A 15,725-nucleotide genomic window follows, 5' to 3' on the forward strand; every position below is an offset into this window, starting at 1 on the left:
CCAGGGACTCAACTACCTCCCTGGGGAGCCTACTCCAGAGTTTGATAATGCTTTCAGTGAAAAGTTTCTTCTAATACCCAATTCAAACCATCCCCTGGTGCAACTTGACGCCACTTATTCTCATCCTATCAGTTGTTACTAGGGAGAAGAGACTGAGCCCCACTTTGATACAACCTCCTTCTGGATAGCTGCAGAGAGCAGTAAGGTCTGCCCTCAGACTTCTTTTCTCCAGATTAAACAATCCCAACTCCTTTAGCTGGTCATAAGACCTGTTCTCCAGATCCTTCACCATCTTCACTGCTTTTTTCTGTACCCGTTCCACCCCCTCAGTATCTTTCTTGTAGTGAAGGCCCCAAAACTGAACACAGTACTTTAGGTGTGGCCTCCCCGGTGCAGGGCAGTGAGGGACAACTACTGCCATGGTCCTGCTAGTCACTATGCTGCTGGCCTTCCTGGCTACCTGAGCACACTGCTGGCTCATGTTAGTCTGATTCACCCCTGAGGTGAAGACTCCAGAGCTCTGAAGTATCTCCTCACTGCCCCTTACACTTCTTATAGATCATGCTACTACACTGCATAAATATTTATGTAAGTATCATATGCATACAGTATAGTGTCTGGCTAAAATGTCTGCCTACTACTTTCCATTGTAATGACAACAATGGCAGTTGTGCATTGCATATTTTTACCAAGGCAACATTTGTGCCTTCCCTTCTCATGCCATCGTGTTGTTCTTCGTACACATAACAACATTGCTTCCAGATCACTTTGCACCACCCTGCCCCTGCATTTCTTCCGAATTAGTAAGACCTACTGTGGTTAACAATTGAATGCCTGAAGGTAATAGCTAAACAAATTGCTCATTTGCTTTAATTTGCAACTCTCACTATTCCATCAGAAGCAAGCAGCTTCAAAGCACACACTTCCTTCAACAAAAGTACAGCCATAAATGCAGTGAGCACATTCCAACCTGCCCTCCTCCTGCTGTCATCCCAACACTATGCATCTTTGTATCTATTTGCAGCACCTTCTCCTAATTTGTTCTATAACTGCTGTGCGGCATTGCTTGCATTCTGCCTCATTACTCCACTGTCCCCAGCAGCAATGCAGCCCCAATCTTGCCTGTGATCTTTGGAGGCTAGAGGAATATGGAATTACTACTTTTATCACCAGGGTACTATTTGTAACTGACTTTCAATGACTGATGGCATGTGTAAGAATAAGTTTGTGTTCTCTGATAATGAGTATTCTGCAAACAGGTGAGAAGGCAAACAGTTGCCAGCCTAAACCAACAATTTATGAATCATGTAAATGGGGAAATTGAAAGAGAGGAGGGAGTAGGAAAATGTGAGCCAAATACACTGTCATGTCAGTTCTACAGATCTTAGCTGATCCAATTAACTTGCATGATTTTTCAGTCACTTATCAGTTGTTTTTTCTTTCAAAGCAGAAGAATCAGGATGACTAGTTTATAAAAAGGATAAACCACCCTGTTACAGAACACATTGCTTTATGACAGCAAATCAAGAATATCATGGTTATGTTGAACCTGTTGCATCCTCCTGCCTCCTCTGAGTTCCTTCTAATTTACAGAACAAAAAGGACAAAATCACATTGAACAAAAGGAAAGCATTCACTTGCCTGTAGTCAAGATACTTACATTTAGTTATTAATGTCTAATTACCAATGTCTCCAAGATATTTAGCCCCTGCTGTCAAGATCTGAAGCCCCTGCTTGCCCTTGAATGCAATTTACCTGACTTTTTTTTATTGTACTTTACCTGACATTTTTTATTACTCAACAACAACAAAGATAAGCAGAACTTTGTCTAAACATTGTGTGATTTTTTTTTCCCATGTGGTCTATTTAATCATGGATGTACTGAAAAAAACAATTTAGACTTGCTAGTAACAAAGAGTTTATGTCTACTTCAGATGGCTTTTTTAAGAAAACAAGACTTTATTACCATTCCTCTCTGATAAGATGAATAAAATTGTTCATTCTTTCCAATACTTCAAGGTTCTCTATAAAATTTGTAGTACTCTGTGATTTGAATGCTATCGAATTGACCCAGTAAGATATTCACTCAAAGCCAACAAAATCAAAGCCTTGCTGACACTTTGATTTAGCACATCTCATAAAGATAAAATTAAGGGACTTGCATAGGCTAATTAAAAAAAACTGTAAAAGGAAGCATGGACATTTAAGAAATTCTGGGTTTGGAAGCTACCATAATTCTGGCACTATGTAGACATTTTCATTTGATATTTCTGACATTTAAATAAGGCTTAGAGCTGGATTGGGCTTTTCATTTTTTTCTAAGAAATATTCTTGGAGTCAGACATTTTGGGAAAAAACATCTCTACTGTTTAAAATCAGTCCTGACTGTAAGATCATAGAATCATAGAACATTAGAGGTTGGAAGGGACTTCCAGAGATCATTGAGTCCAAGACCCTTGCCAAAGCAGTATCACCTAGGGTAGTCTGTGAAGGATTGCATCCAGGCAGGTTTTGAATGCCTCCAGAGAAGGAGACTCCACAACCTCTCTGGGAAGCCTGTTCCAGTGCTCTGTGACCCTCACAGTGAAGTTCCTCCTCATGTTGAGGTGGAACCTCCTGTGCTGTAGTTTACATCCATTGCTTCTTGTCCCATCACAGGGTGCAACTAAGAAGAGCCTGTCCCTTCTGTCTTGACACCCAGCCCTCATATATTAATAAACGTTTATTAAACCCCTTCTCAGTCTTCTCTCCAGATTAAAAAGCCCCAAGTCTCTTAGTCTCTCCCCAGAAGGCAGTGCTCTAGTCCCTTAATCATCCTTGCACCCCTCCACCAGACTCTCTTGAGTCCCTCCTGATCAGGGGGGCCCAAAACTGGATACAATATTCCAGGTGAGGTCTCAACAGTGCAAAGTAGAGGGGGAGGAGAACCTCCCTCAGTCTGTTGGACATACTCCTCTTAATGCACCCCAGGATCCCATTGGCCCTCGTGGCCACAAAGGCACATTGCTGTCCCATGCGTAACTTGTTATCCACCAGGACTCCAAGGCCCTTCTCCATGCATCTGCTCTCCAGCAGATCATACTAACTAAGGAAAAAAAATCAAGGTACTTTTACATGATCAAAAAGCTCCAGTTCACACTGCTCATGTAAGACCATTATCTTATTAAACCTGAAACGATGGAGAAGTGCTGAGAGGTGGGTCTGTTGTTTTAAAACACACCTGAGGACTTGTAAGTTCAGCTGCTGCGTTTCACCAGAGGTGAACAATGAGGTCCTCCCTTTTTTAGCTGATTTAATAAGTTTTTAAGTTGTTTTGGATTTTGCGTGTGAAAGCGGGGGGGTTGGAGGTTGTTTTGGTCTGTTTTAAAAGGATGTAACTATATGGATGTGATGAGAAGAGATGGAGAGGAAAACATAAGTTGGAATTCATGCAAACACAACATGAACAGAGTCAATCTAACCCTCATCCTGATGCTTGGACAGGCTGGACTATGCCAATACACAGGGGACAATTACCACGGCTCAGCTGATACATCGTAATTCACTACGGTGCAATAACACAATTTCTTTCAAAATCTGCATTGAACAGGAGTGTCAGCATTAGGTCACTGAGGTGACAGAAATCCTGCCTTTTTCTTTATGTTTGTTATTTGTTATACAGTCTTTATCCATACAGAGATGCTTATTCTAAAGGTACTTCATACATCATAAGCCAAATCTTTCTTTTTACGTCAACGGCAAAGCTCCCTCTGGTATCAATGGGATAACTGAACCCTAGATAAAACCAAATGGTTATTCATCCATAATTGAGCAACGACTGGGGTGAAACACGGCAGCTATTTTGCAGTTAACATTACTATTGCAGACTGATCTATGGATGGAAATGCACAACTGAAAGCACAAGGGAGTTTTAGGTAGATGGAAAATAATCATACTGACTAAAATCTGGCAAACTCCCTAGAGGCAATTCCTTTATTCACATGAAAAATGCAGAGGATTGTTTACAATTGTTCAGGATCTCAATTACATATGCCATCCAAAAGACATGTCCAACAGCTGACAGTCCTCTAATCTCTTGTTACTGAATAAATAATGCTCTTGCATGCTTTTTTCACTATTTAAGTAAACAGGAAACTATAAATACAATGGCTGCATGGTTGGAGTTTTGCTATACAGGCTCAGGCTGTGGCAGTACTGCCTAGGCTGTGAACTTTTATAAGATCACACAGGCTCATAGCACAGGTTTAGACATATCCGCATTTCAAGATTTAAAGATGAGTCTGCAAATCAGAACAGAGAACTTGGAAATTACAGAGAATCTCCATTTTCATTGTTCCAAGCTGTCAAATATCTGAGATCAATACTTAAAGATTTTGGCTCCTCTCATTTGTCAGTATGAGACCAACACAAAGGCATACCTTCTATTTCCGTAAGTATTATTACATACAAAGTCTAGAACAGTACTTTTACTTAATCTATACTATTTTGCTGTCAAATTCATGACAGATTTCTTTTTGGATTACTGAAGAAGAAGGTTTTTTTATCTAAAAGGCTGAAACTAGCAACAATGCTTGCTTTCCATCTCAGTGGGGTGGGGGGAGGCAGGAAGACTAACGCTGCTGTGTTAGGATTGCCATTAGTAAGACATTCAGTTCAGGACAATTGAATTTTCAGTTATGATTAGAAATCAACCATTTTATTACAGTAGTGCTCAGAGTTCAGTAACTGTCTTTTTTACAGTCTAGAATTAAAAAGGCTTCTTTTGAAACTCCAGTCAACAACTTTGAAATCAGCACAATACTGATGTTTCCTCAAATGAATTGAGATTTTACCAAGCGATAAATTAGATACTCCAATGAACAATTGAAGCAGTTAAACCTGGAGTATTTTATTCATTGTTTGCATTTAACTGGGCACAAGCTCCTGTCTCACAGGCCATTACTTAACATAAATACTTTTTTTCCCAACAATGGCAGATTATTATTTTCCACCCAATACTTCATTAACTTTTTTTTTGTTGGATGAACGCACTTACACTGCTAATAGCAGTCAAGCGTCAAGTGAGCTGAAGTGAAATATATCTGGAAGAACTGTGTTTTATTTATCAAATATCATATTTCTAGGATTATTCTTCATGATTGTGGAATGTAAACATTAGTATATTGCAGTATTACAGTATTTACAGACTACTCCAGATAATTATTTCCACACTATGAGTAATGCCCTTATTTTCACATAGCTAGATTATGGGAGAACTTTATCACTCTCTGCAACTACCTGAAAGAATGTTGTAGAGAGGTGGGTGTTGGCTTCTTCTCACAAGTCACAGCTGACAAGGCAAGAGGAAATGGCATCAAGTTATGCCAGGGGGTAGTTAGGGAAAACTTCTATACCAAAAGGATTATCAAAGAACAAGACTGGAACAAGCTGCCCAGGGAAGTGGTTGAATCTCCATCCCTGCATGTATTATGAAGCCATCTAGGTATGGTGCTTAAGGATATGGTGTAGCCATGGTCCTGGTAGAGTTAGATAGTGGTTTGACTTGATGATTTTAAAGATCTTTTCCAACCACAGTGATTCTGTGTAAACACTAGAAAGTGTTTCTGATTCCACAACGAAACAGTCATTCTTTAATAACTTGCTACTAACTGCCCAGCAATTTTGAAATAGTTTTTGATGCCTAATACTGTATAATGTTTTCATGTTACGATCAAATAACCTGTGATGCAGTACATTAAATGTAACACAACAGCACTGAAAGCTCTGTAGGTGAAATCAGTGTTAACTGATCAAGCAAATACTTTTCTAACAATTAACATCTGTTTAATTTTGCTTCTGAGTCAGTGGCTACCACAGTGTATTTATAAGCTCCAGCAGAAGTCATAAGAATTTTATAATAAAAATAATCCTCATGTCAAATAATGGACAATTTTTGAAATTTTTTTAATAAGAAATCTTCCTTATTACAGTGTTCTGTAACTCAAAAGCCAAATTAACATGAAATGTTTGAGCTGATTTTAGTTATGTCTATATTTATTATATGCATATTTATTTATAACTATATTTGAAGACATATTCAAATATTCATGTATATTCTCTGAAATAGCTGTGTTGTTACTAAGACTTTAATATTGTGTTTTCAAACATAAAAGTCTGAATGCAATGCTCAGAAGTTAGCAGCTGAGTACACTATGGAGTAAAACTTACAATACTCTCTACTCCCCAAATGTATTTATTAAGATGATGTGCAAATGTGTAAAAGTTAGATGGGCCATAATTAGCACTCTGGAATATGTAAGCAATATATGAATTAATTCTATTGAGCTTCCTGTGGCACCAAGAAAAAGAAAAGCTGTAACTTGAAATTAGTCCCTAATGTTAAGACATTAAGCAACCTAAAAATCAATTAACTTCATTTCAAACAATATCTTTTCCAAGGTGTATTGGGTTTGGCTGAGCTGGAGTTAATTCTCCTCAGAGCATCTTTCCAGTGCTGTGTTTTGCAGCAGTAGTTGATAATACAGCAGTGTTTGGCTACTGCTGAAAAAGTATCCAGGCTGTGTCTTTTCAACATTTCCCTGCTCCAAGAGTACGCTGAAGGGTGAGAGGGGACAGAGCTGACCCAGCTGACCAAAGGGATATTCCATGCCATATAATGTCAGCTCAGATATAAGAATGAAGTGAAAGAAGGAAGTGGGGAATTTGTCCATGGCATCTATCCTCCTAAGTAACCACCAAGCTTAGAGAGCCCTGCTTCCCCAGACCGACCATCGTCCTGCTGATGGGAACTAGAGACTAACATCTCTCCCTGCTATCACTTCCGTGCAGTCTATTGCTGTTTTTTCCTTATTATTGTTATTAAAATTATTTCTCTCTTATTACTGGCTTTTGTTATATTTTTTCCCTCTCCCCTGTCCATTTAAGAGGTGGAGTGATAGAGTGCCTTTGGTGGGCATCTAGCCTCCAGGCCAGGGCCAAACCACCACACAAGACAAGCTTTAAACCTAGTAACTCAATCGTCCCCTTCTCTTCCCTGGCACAACTGAACATGGAAATTGCCCCTACTAAATATGTGCGGAAACTGAACTAGCAAGCAGTATTTAGAACTGATGAAATGCAAAGATTTACACATCTTCCCAGATTCAAAGGGAACCCTGCCTGGGGTTGGAAGGAACCCTCAAAGGTCATCTTGTCCAACCCCTATGCAGTCAGCAGGAACACCTCCAACTAGATCAGGCTGCCCAGGGACACATCGTCTGATCTTGAATGTCTACAGGATGACATGAAATGACAATGATGAATGACATCAACCACATCCCTGGACAACCTGTTCCAGTATTTTATCACCCTCGTTGTAAAGAACTTCCTCCTTATGTCCAGCCTAAATCTACCATGCTCCAGGTTAAAATCATAGCCCCTTGTCCTATCACTACCTGTCCTTCTAAACAATACTTCCCCAGCCTTCCTGTAGGTCCCCTTCAAATATTGAAATGTAGTTATGAGGTCTCCCTGAAGCCTTCTCCTCTCAAGGCTGAACAGTCCCAATTCTTTCAGTCATAGGAGGTGCTCTAGCCCTCTGATCATCTTTGTGGCCCTCCTCTGGACCCGCTCCAGCAAGTCCATGGCTCTCTTGTGCTGGGAGCCTCAGAGCTGGACACAGTACTCCAGGTGATGTCTCACCAGAGAGACTCACTGGTATTGATTAAGATTTTAATGGTTTCAAAGACCATAGCTAAGAATAATGAGTAAAAATGTTTTGGTTTTTCTCTAAGGAAACGAGTGCCTGTTTTGTCACTTCTAAACTGGAAGAATGCTTAGGCTGTTATGACTTTGCATAAAACTAATGAAAACCAGTTACATTATGTAAGAGATTAAGCTAATATAGCCTGTCTGCTATCTAAAAGCATAAGGAGTAGTGCCAAATCCAAACAGCACTTTTAAAAGAAATTTTATTACACAATTTAAGAACGAGCAAAATTCCATTATAAACATCTGCTGTTGTTTTCAGTACAGCACTGATCACCACTGTTGTCTATATTTTCAATGAACAAATTCTACAGAATATAGAAAGGCTTAGCCCTAGGAAATGTCAAGAAATATCAGAGGAGAGATTAACTGCAAAGGGACATTCACATGAGTGTTATACATTTAAAAAGGGAAGAGATTACATACCCCTCTCCACCAATTCTTGTTATCTTTAGACGAAAATCAACAGAGTTCAGGCTGGGTGGCTTCCATTTCAAAATATCATCACATCGACCAGGCCTGTATTTCTGAAGAAAATGAAAAAGCAGTTTAATTATGCTTATTGGTTTTTACTGGTTTTAAAAGTTACAATTCAGCATTTCAGACTATAGTAGCTGTCTCAAATGAATTACAATACTTAGTGACTGAAACAATGAATTCCATTACCATGGAGGTAGTTGTGCTTCAGTACTTTATTTGCTGCTGCCTTTTAAAACTGCTTAGCATTGTAGCCAAGCCACTGCAGGTAATAAAAAGCTGAGAATGGAAATAAAAATTAGCATACTTCATTATGTCTCTCTGGCTAATGGAAAAAAAATAAGCAGCAGAGTAACAAATGAAGACATTGAGATAGATAAGAGAGAGAGAGAGAGACAGAGAGAGACAGATATATATATATATAGAGAGAGAGAGAGAGAGATGATAGAGATGATAGAGACAGAGATAGAGAGATAGAGACAGAGATAGAGATGATAGAGACAGAGATAGAGATGATAGAGACAGAGAGAGAGAGAGATGATAGAGACAGAGAGAGAGAGAGAGAGAGAGATAGAGAGATAGAGATAGAGATAGAGATGATAGAGATAGAGATAGAGATAGAGATAGAGATAGAGATAGAGATAGAGATAGAGATAGAGATGATAGAGATAGAGATATAGAGACAGAGATAGAGATATAGAGATAGAGAGATAGAGATGATAGAGACAGAGATAGAGGTAGAGATAGAGATAGAGATAGAGATAGAGATAGAGATAGAGATAGAGATAGAGATAGAGATAGAGATAGAGATAGAGGTGATAGAGACAGAGATAGAGATAGAGATGATAGAGATAGAGATATAGAGAGACAGAGATAGAGATAGAGATAGAGATGATAGAGATGATAGAGATGATAGAGATGATAGAGACAGAGATAGAGATAGAGCAGATTTAGATTGGATGTTAGGAACAAGTTCTTTACTATGAGGGTAGTGGATCACTGGAACAGGTTGTCCAGGGAGGTAGTTGAGGCCCCTTCCCAGGAGATATTCAAGGTGAGGTTCAACAGGGCTCTGAGCAGCCTGATCTAGTTGAGGATGTCCCTGCTGACTGTAGGGGAGGTTGGATTAGATGCCCTTTGGAGGTCCCTTCCAGCCCAGACCATTCTATGATTCAATATAGGTATGTATAGGTAGATAGATATACAGAGATATATATCTAGATATAAACATTGATTATATAAACACTGATATAGATATATATATATATATAAAATTCAGATACATATATAAAACATTCATGTATGTATGTATGTATATACAAACATACATATGATACATTTAAGATCTCAACATTTCTGAATCATTTCATGAATGGTATTTTTATTAGCCATGCTGTTGACTGATACAACATGAAAAAGCCAGCAACCACCATGCTGCCAACTATCAGGAAGGCCCATCAGAAACATGTTCTTTCATACCAAAGGAATTCAGTTATGTAAAGATTAAAGAACATCTTTACCATGAGGGTAGTGGAACACCGAACAGGTTTTCCAGGGAGGTGGCTGGGCCCCCATCCCTGGAGATATTCAAGATGAGGCTTGACAGGGCTCTGGATAACCTGATCTAGTTGAGGATGTCCCTGCTTGTTGCAGAGGGGGTTGGACTAGATGACCTTTGGAGGTCCCTTTCCAACACAAACCATTCCATGATTCTATGATATACAAGGACATAAATAAGGGAACATCTGTTGCTTAAGAGAAAGGGTACACACTTGAACCAAGAGTTGGAAGGAGCAATTTTTTCTTAAATTAGGGCTTTGGTTTCTCACGGATTTTTCTATCATCTGCTTCAGTTTACTACTCTGCTGTTTGTTCACCCCAGCTATTAGTGAGATCCAACCTGATGTTTCCCTACTAGGATATCTTTCATGGCAATGGTGAAGAATCAACACAAACAGGGGAAAAGTAAAAGAGTATCTTTTGTCAATACAGCCATCACCAGCATTACATTGCAGCCATGCTGTGCTAAGTATCTGCAAAATACAAAGTTCATTGATGATAAACTTAACAGTTCTAGAATGAAAGTGACAAAAGCAGATGAAGACTTTTCTTGCTTCTGATGTAAGAATAGAAAGTTGTTCTGTTCAACATAACTGAAGCGTATCTTGGTTATCATTTGTCAGTGAAAAGATGGTGTGTGACTTCTGCTAGACAGTACGTAAAGGCAAGCTTCACATAACTGAAACCTAAATTAGCTCCAAACATTTTTAGCTGTAGTTCTGCTACACATGACAAAAATAACCTACTAAAAGCTTCTTCTGGAATTTGAATGTGGCTGGGTAGAGTGCATCTTATGTTCTGTCTTGATTATGGTCCTCAGACTGTTTGAGAGGGAGGGCTTCAGGCATTCTGTCCTGGTTCCTGTTCAGGGCATTATAAACCCATCTCAAACACCTGCAGTAGAGTCATCTGCCCAGCTTTACTATTCTAATCATGTAAGGCTCTGCACTGAATTTCTCCACAATCTTCTCCTCAACATGTGAATAAAATATAAATTATTTATCCTTGTCATTACAGGAGTTGCTTCTGAAACCTCTTATCTATGCCTGCTCCCCTTCCATGTATTTTATTTTACCTCTTCCCAACTATCGCAGAATCATAGAATGCATGAGGTTAGAAGAAATCCTCAAAGGTCATCTCATCCAAACCCCCTGCAGCAAGTAGGGACATCTCCAACTAGATCAGGTGGCTCAGGGCCACATCAAGTTTGCCTTTGAATGTCTCCAGGAATGGGGACTTCAACCATATTTCTGGACAACCTATTCCAGTATTTTACTACCCTCACTGTAAAGAATTTCCTTCTTATGTCCAAACAAAATCTACCCTGCTTTTGTTTAAAACCATTGCCCCTCATCCTATGATTACAAGCCCTTCTGTAGGTCCCCTTCAGATATTGAAATGTAGCTATAAGGTGTCCCTGGAGCATTCTCTTCTCCAGTCTGAACAACCCTAACCATTCTAGACTGTCTTCATAGGAGAGGTGCTTCAGCCCTCTGATCATACTCATGACTCTCCTCTGGGCCTTCTGTATCAGGTTCATGTTCTTCCTGTGCTGAGGAATCTAGAGCTGACCAGAGTTCTCCAGGCAAGGTCCTACACCAGAGCAAAGTGCTAGAATCACCTTTTTTTTGATCTGAGGGCCATGCGATTTGCCTTCTGGGCTTTGAATGCACATTGCTCTTGTCCAGCTTCTCATCCACCAGTACTCCAAAGTCCTTTTCTGCAGGGCTGCTCTCAATCTCATCATCCCCCAACTTGTATTGATATCGAGGATTGCTGTGACCCAGGTGCAGGACCTTGCATTGTTGCCTTACTGAACCCCATGAGATTCTCCTGAGCCCATTTCTCTATCCTGTCTAGATCCTTCTGGATGTGCCTCAGTCTTGTCAACCACACCACTGTTATCATCTGCAAACTTGCTGAGGGTGCACTCAGTCTCAGTCTATATTATCAATGAAACTATTGAACATCACCTGGTCTCAGTATGGACCCCTGCAGGACACCAGATGTCACCTGTCTCTACCTGGACATCAAGCCCTTAACCATCCAGCCAATTCCTTATCCACTGAACAGTCTACCCATCAAATTCATAGCTATCCAGTTTAGACAGAAGGATATTTGTAGGGGATCATAAGTCCAGACAGATGACATCCACTGGTCTTCCTATATCCATTCCTGTAGTCACTCCATTGTAGAAAGCCACTAGGTTGGTGAGGCAAGATTTGCCCTTGGTGAAGACATGCTGCCTGTCTCGAGTCACCTCCCTGTCCTCCACATGTTTTAGAATAGCTTCTAGGATGATATATTCCATGACCTTCCCAGGCACAGAGGGGAGGCTGACAGGTCAGTATTTCCCAGGGTCCTCTTTTTTACCCTTTTTATAGATGTGTGTGATGTTTCCCTTCTTCCAGCCTTCAGAGACTTCACCTGACTGCCAGGGCTTTTCAAATATAATGGAGAGAGGCTTTGCAATCACATCAGCCAATTCCTTCAGGACTTGGCGATGCATCTTAATTAGTCCCATCGATTTATGTATGTTCACGTTTCTCAGGTGGTCCCAAATCTTATCTTCCCTTACAGTGAGAGGGATTTTACCCCCCTGCTCCTCACCTAGTGGTCCATCAGCTCAGGACGGGTGGGGAGCAAGACTGCTAGTGAAGACTGAGACAAAAAAAACGTTATTGAGTATCTCAGCCTTGTCCTCCTGTTTCATCTAGCTGAAAATTGTCCCTTGGAAAGAAACTTTCTTCAGTGGTCCCTCACATCCAGAACTCATGCCAAATCAAACATCCTTTTTTTCCACTCAAATGAGAAAACTAGTAAGATGTGATGTGATAGTAAAGTTATAAAAGCATGTATCCTTCTTCTCTTCCTACCCTACCTTCCCCTTCATACCAATTCTATGCTGTAACATCAGCAGATATTTGAAAAAGTCGGTTGCCTGCACACCTTCCCAAAGCAGGATGGCTGTCAATCACACATAAGCCCTAAAATCATATATTAAGCTCTGCGTGACACAGCTTCTAATTTACTGACTTGCAATAATCTTCTGAGCAAGACTACTGGAGTGTTTACAGTGATGGATTTATTAATATGTACTCAAGCAATCAAATTCTTTTTAAGCAGTAGGTCATATTTTAGAGACCTTATGACTAGACTCAGTCTAACTGACTTTATATAAAATCTATGGCTCCAAACCATCCTTTTACATATAATTCCAGAAAAAATAAGGAGAAGCTAATCATCTTGAAGACAGAGGAAATTGAGAGGTGGTCTCAATCAAAAGCCACCATATATTTTGTGTCCAAAAGGTAAATTTGGATTGCTTCTGCATTCACAAATAGTAAACATTTCTTCCCAACCATGAACAAGAGCCATACTTTCTGGAGGAACAGATAACAGGATGGAAACATCCCATTTTCACAGAATCACAGAATGTTAAGGGCTGGAAGGGACCTCGAAAGATCGTCCAGTCCAACCCCCCTGCCAAAGCAGGGTCACCTACAGCAGATCACACAGGAACACATCCAGGTGGGTTTTGAATATCTCGAGAGGGAGACTCCACAAGCCCCCTGGACAGCCTGTTCCAGTGTTCCATCACCCTGACAGTGAAAACATTTTTCCTTATGTTTGCATTGAATTTCCTGTGCCTCAACTTACACCCACTGTCTCTTACCCTGTCACTGGGCATCACCAAGCAGAGGCTGAGTCCATCCTCTTGGCACTCACCCTTTACACCTTTATAAACATTAATGAGGTCACCTCTCAGTCTCCTTTTCTCTGAGCTAAAGAGACCCAGCTCCCTGAAAACTGAACACCAAGATTTCTTCTGAGAAAATCTGAAGGTCTTTAAGGGAAGACCACAGGCTTCTTTCAGTATTGCAGACTCTCTCTGTTTACTTCAATCTGAAATGCAAACCCTGAAAACACTAGCTGCTCCTTTAGGAAATTAATTCTTATTGGCATGAGAAGAACAAACCAGCCTCTTTGAGTCATGGAACAGAAATCTTCAGAAAGAGCTGCATCCAATCTACAGAACACTGAGAATGGCCTAGCTAGAGCTCTCCTACCAAGCCTTTGACAACAGCCAAAAGCAAGTGCTCAGGGAAGGTGAAAGACAGGATAATCACATATGATATTTTTCTGTTGCTTTCTGAGAGACTGTCCATTTTCAAGCTCAGAGGCTTCCTGAATAATGAATTTTGGTGTGCCCTGCATGAGCTCATGGAGCTCCCCGCAGTAAGACCATGTAAACCTCTACAGGCATGTTTCACATGCTTCTATGTCCATAGAAATCCACTCAGCTCAGAGGCTAACACTTTATATGCACAGTTACAATTTTTTTTCTCTACATACATACATAGAAGTTTATGTGCTGGTTTATTGCTCAGACATCAGTCTTACAAGGACTTAGTGTAATTCTGCACATTTACAGAATCACAGAATCAACCAGGCTGGAAAAGACCTCAGAGATCATCAATTCCAACCTATTACCTAACACCTAACACCTCCTGACAACTAAACCATGGCTCCAAGTGCCACATCCAATCTTCTTTTGAACATCTCCAGGGATGGTGACTCCACCACCTCCCTGGGCAGCACATTCCAATGGCCAGTTAGTTACTCTTTCTGGGAAGAACTTTCTCCTCACCTCGAGCCTAAACTTCCCCTGGCACAGCTTGAGACTGTGTCCTCTTGTTCTGTTGCTGGTTGCCTGGGAGAAGAGACCAACCCTCACCTGACTACAACCTCCCTTCAGGTAGTTGCAGAGAGCAATAAGGTCACCCCTGAGCCTCCTCTTCTCCAGGCTAAACACCCCCAGCTCCCTCAACCTCTCCTCATAGGGGTTGTGCTTGAGACCTCTCACCAGCCTCGCAGCCCTTCTCTGCACCAGCTTTTACTGATCCAGAAAGAAAACCTCACTTTACAGTTCATCCTTTTTCCAGTTTGCTTTTTTCACTGTCCGTGTGACTGCCCTCCCTGGTGAGGACTGAACCATCCCTTGACTCCTACCTTTTAACTATTTCCTTATCTGGGCAAGAACCTTTTAATTCTCATATCTGCTTTATTTTCTTCAAGAGTTTCTTCAGAAACTCTCTCAGAGGCTTTATGGCTTTTCTCAGCAAGGAATACCAAACTCAAACGATTTTTGATCTCTTGGTTGGAGAGGCATCTCATTTTCCCCAACTTTATCATGTTTACTGAGGTATGAACTACTGAATTTCTTATTATGTTTTCTACTCCTTTGTTGAGTATAGACATCTTACTGGCCTTACTTCTTGCCTAATCTTCTGTGACACCTGCCCCCATCCTCAGTTTTTTAGCTGCATTGTATTTTCTATCTATTAGTTTTGGAGCACTAATTCCATGTAGGATCTACTACAGTATTTTTTTCAAAGTCTTTTTCTGAGACTGAGAAGTTACACCCTCCTAAAAGTCATTTAAGAAACAAACTTCACAACAGACAGGAACGATTATTCCAAGATCAGTAATGAAAAAGCAATGTTTTGACAGGATATATCTGCACACCTGTAATTGCACTGCTGCATTCACAATTTTGACACAAGTTTAATTACAAAATTAATTGGCTGGCTTGCTTGAAGGAGATTGCAGGAGGATTTGTTCTTTAAAATGGAGTTATCTTTCTTGCTTTTACCTCTAGAACCAGCACAGTGTGAAACAAGCCTCAGGTATTAATAAAAAAAAAAAAAAAAAAAAAAAAAAACCAAACAGGAAAAATTATCTCTACTACATTCAAGATGCAAAAAACAACTACAAAATACACTTTTGACTATTACACTTAATTTTGACCACTGCCAAACAGCACCATTCTCACTTCACAGCAGTTTTGTAAACACTGATCACCTGGTAAAGTTAGCAGGTAATTTAATCCTACCTTCCTAAGTTAGGAAGGCTTAGATAAGCAATGAGACTTCAAAGCT

The 15,725-nt window shown here is 40.2% G+C and overlaps 1 protein-coding gene across 1 annotated transcript in view; it reads right to left on the reverse strand.

The window, feature by feature from the left end:
• The window catches only part of RNGTT (RNA guanylyltransferase and 5'-phosphatase), a 172,788-nt gene that overhangs the window by 26,485 nt on the left and 130,578 nt on the right, over nt 1-15,725 (reverse strand). Inside the window, exon 13 of the mRNA XM_054395501.1 lies at nt 8,173-8,273. Within this exon, the coding sequence (XP_054251476.1) occupies nt 8,173-8,273 (101 nt within the window). The remainder of the gene's footprint in view (nt 1-8,172; nt 8,274-15,725) is intronic.

The sequence above is a fragment of the Indicator indicator genome, chromosome 2 (assembly GCF_027791375.1).
Source record: "Indicator indicator isolate 239-I01 chromosome 2, UM_Iind_1.1, whole genome shotgun sequence".
NCBI classification, from domain to species: domain Eukaryota; kingdom Metazoa; phylum Chordata; class Aves; order Piciformes; family Indicatoridae; genus Indicator; species Indicator indicator.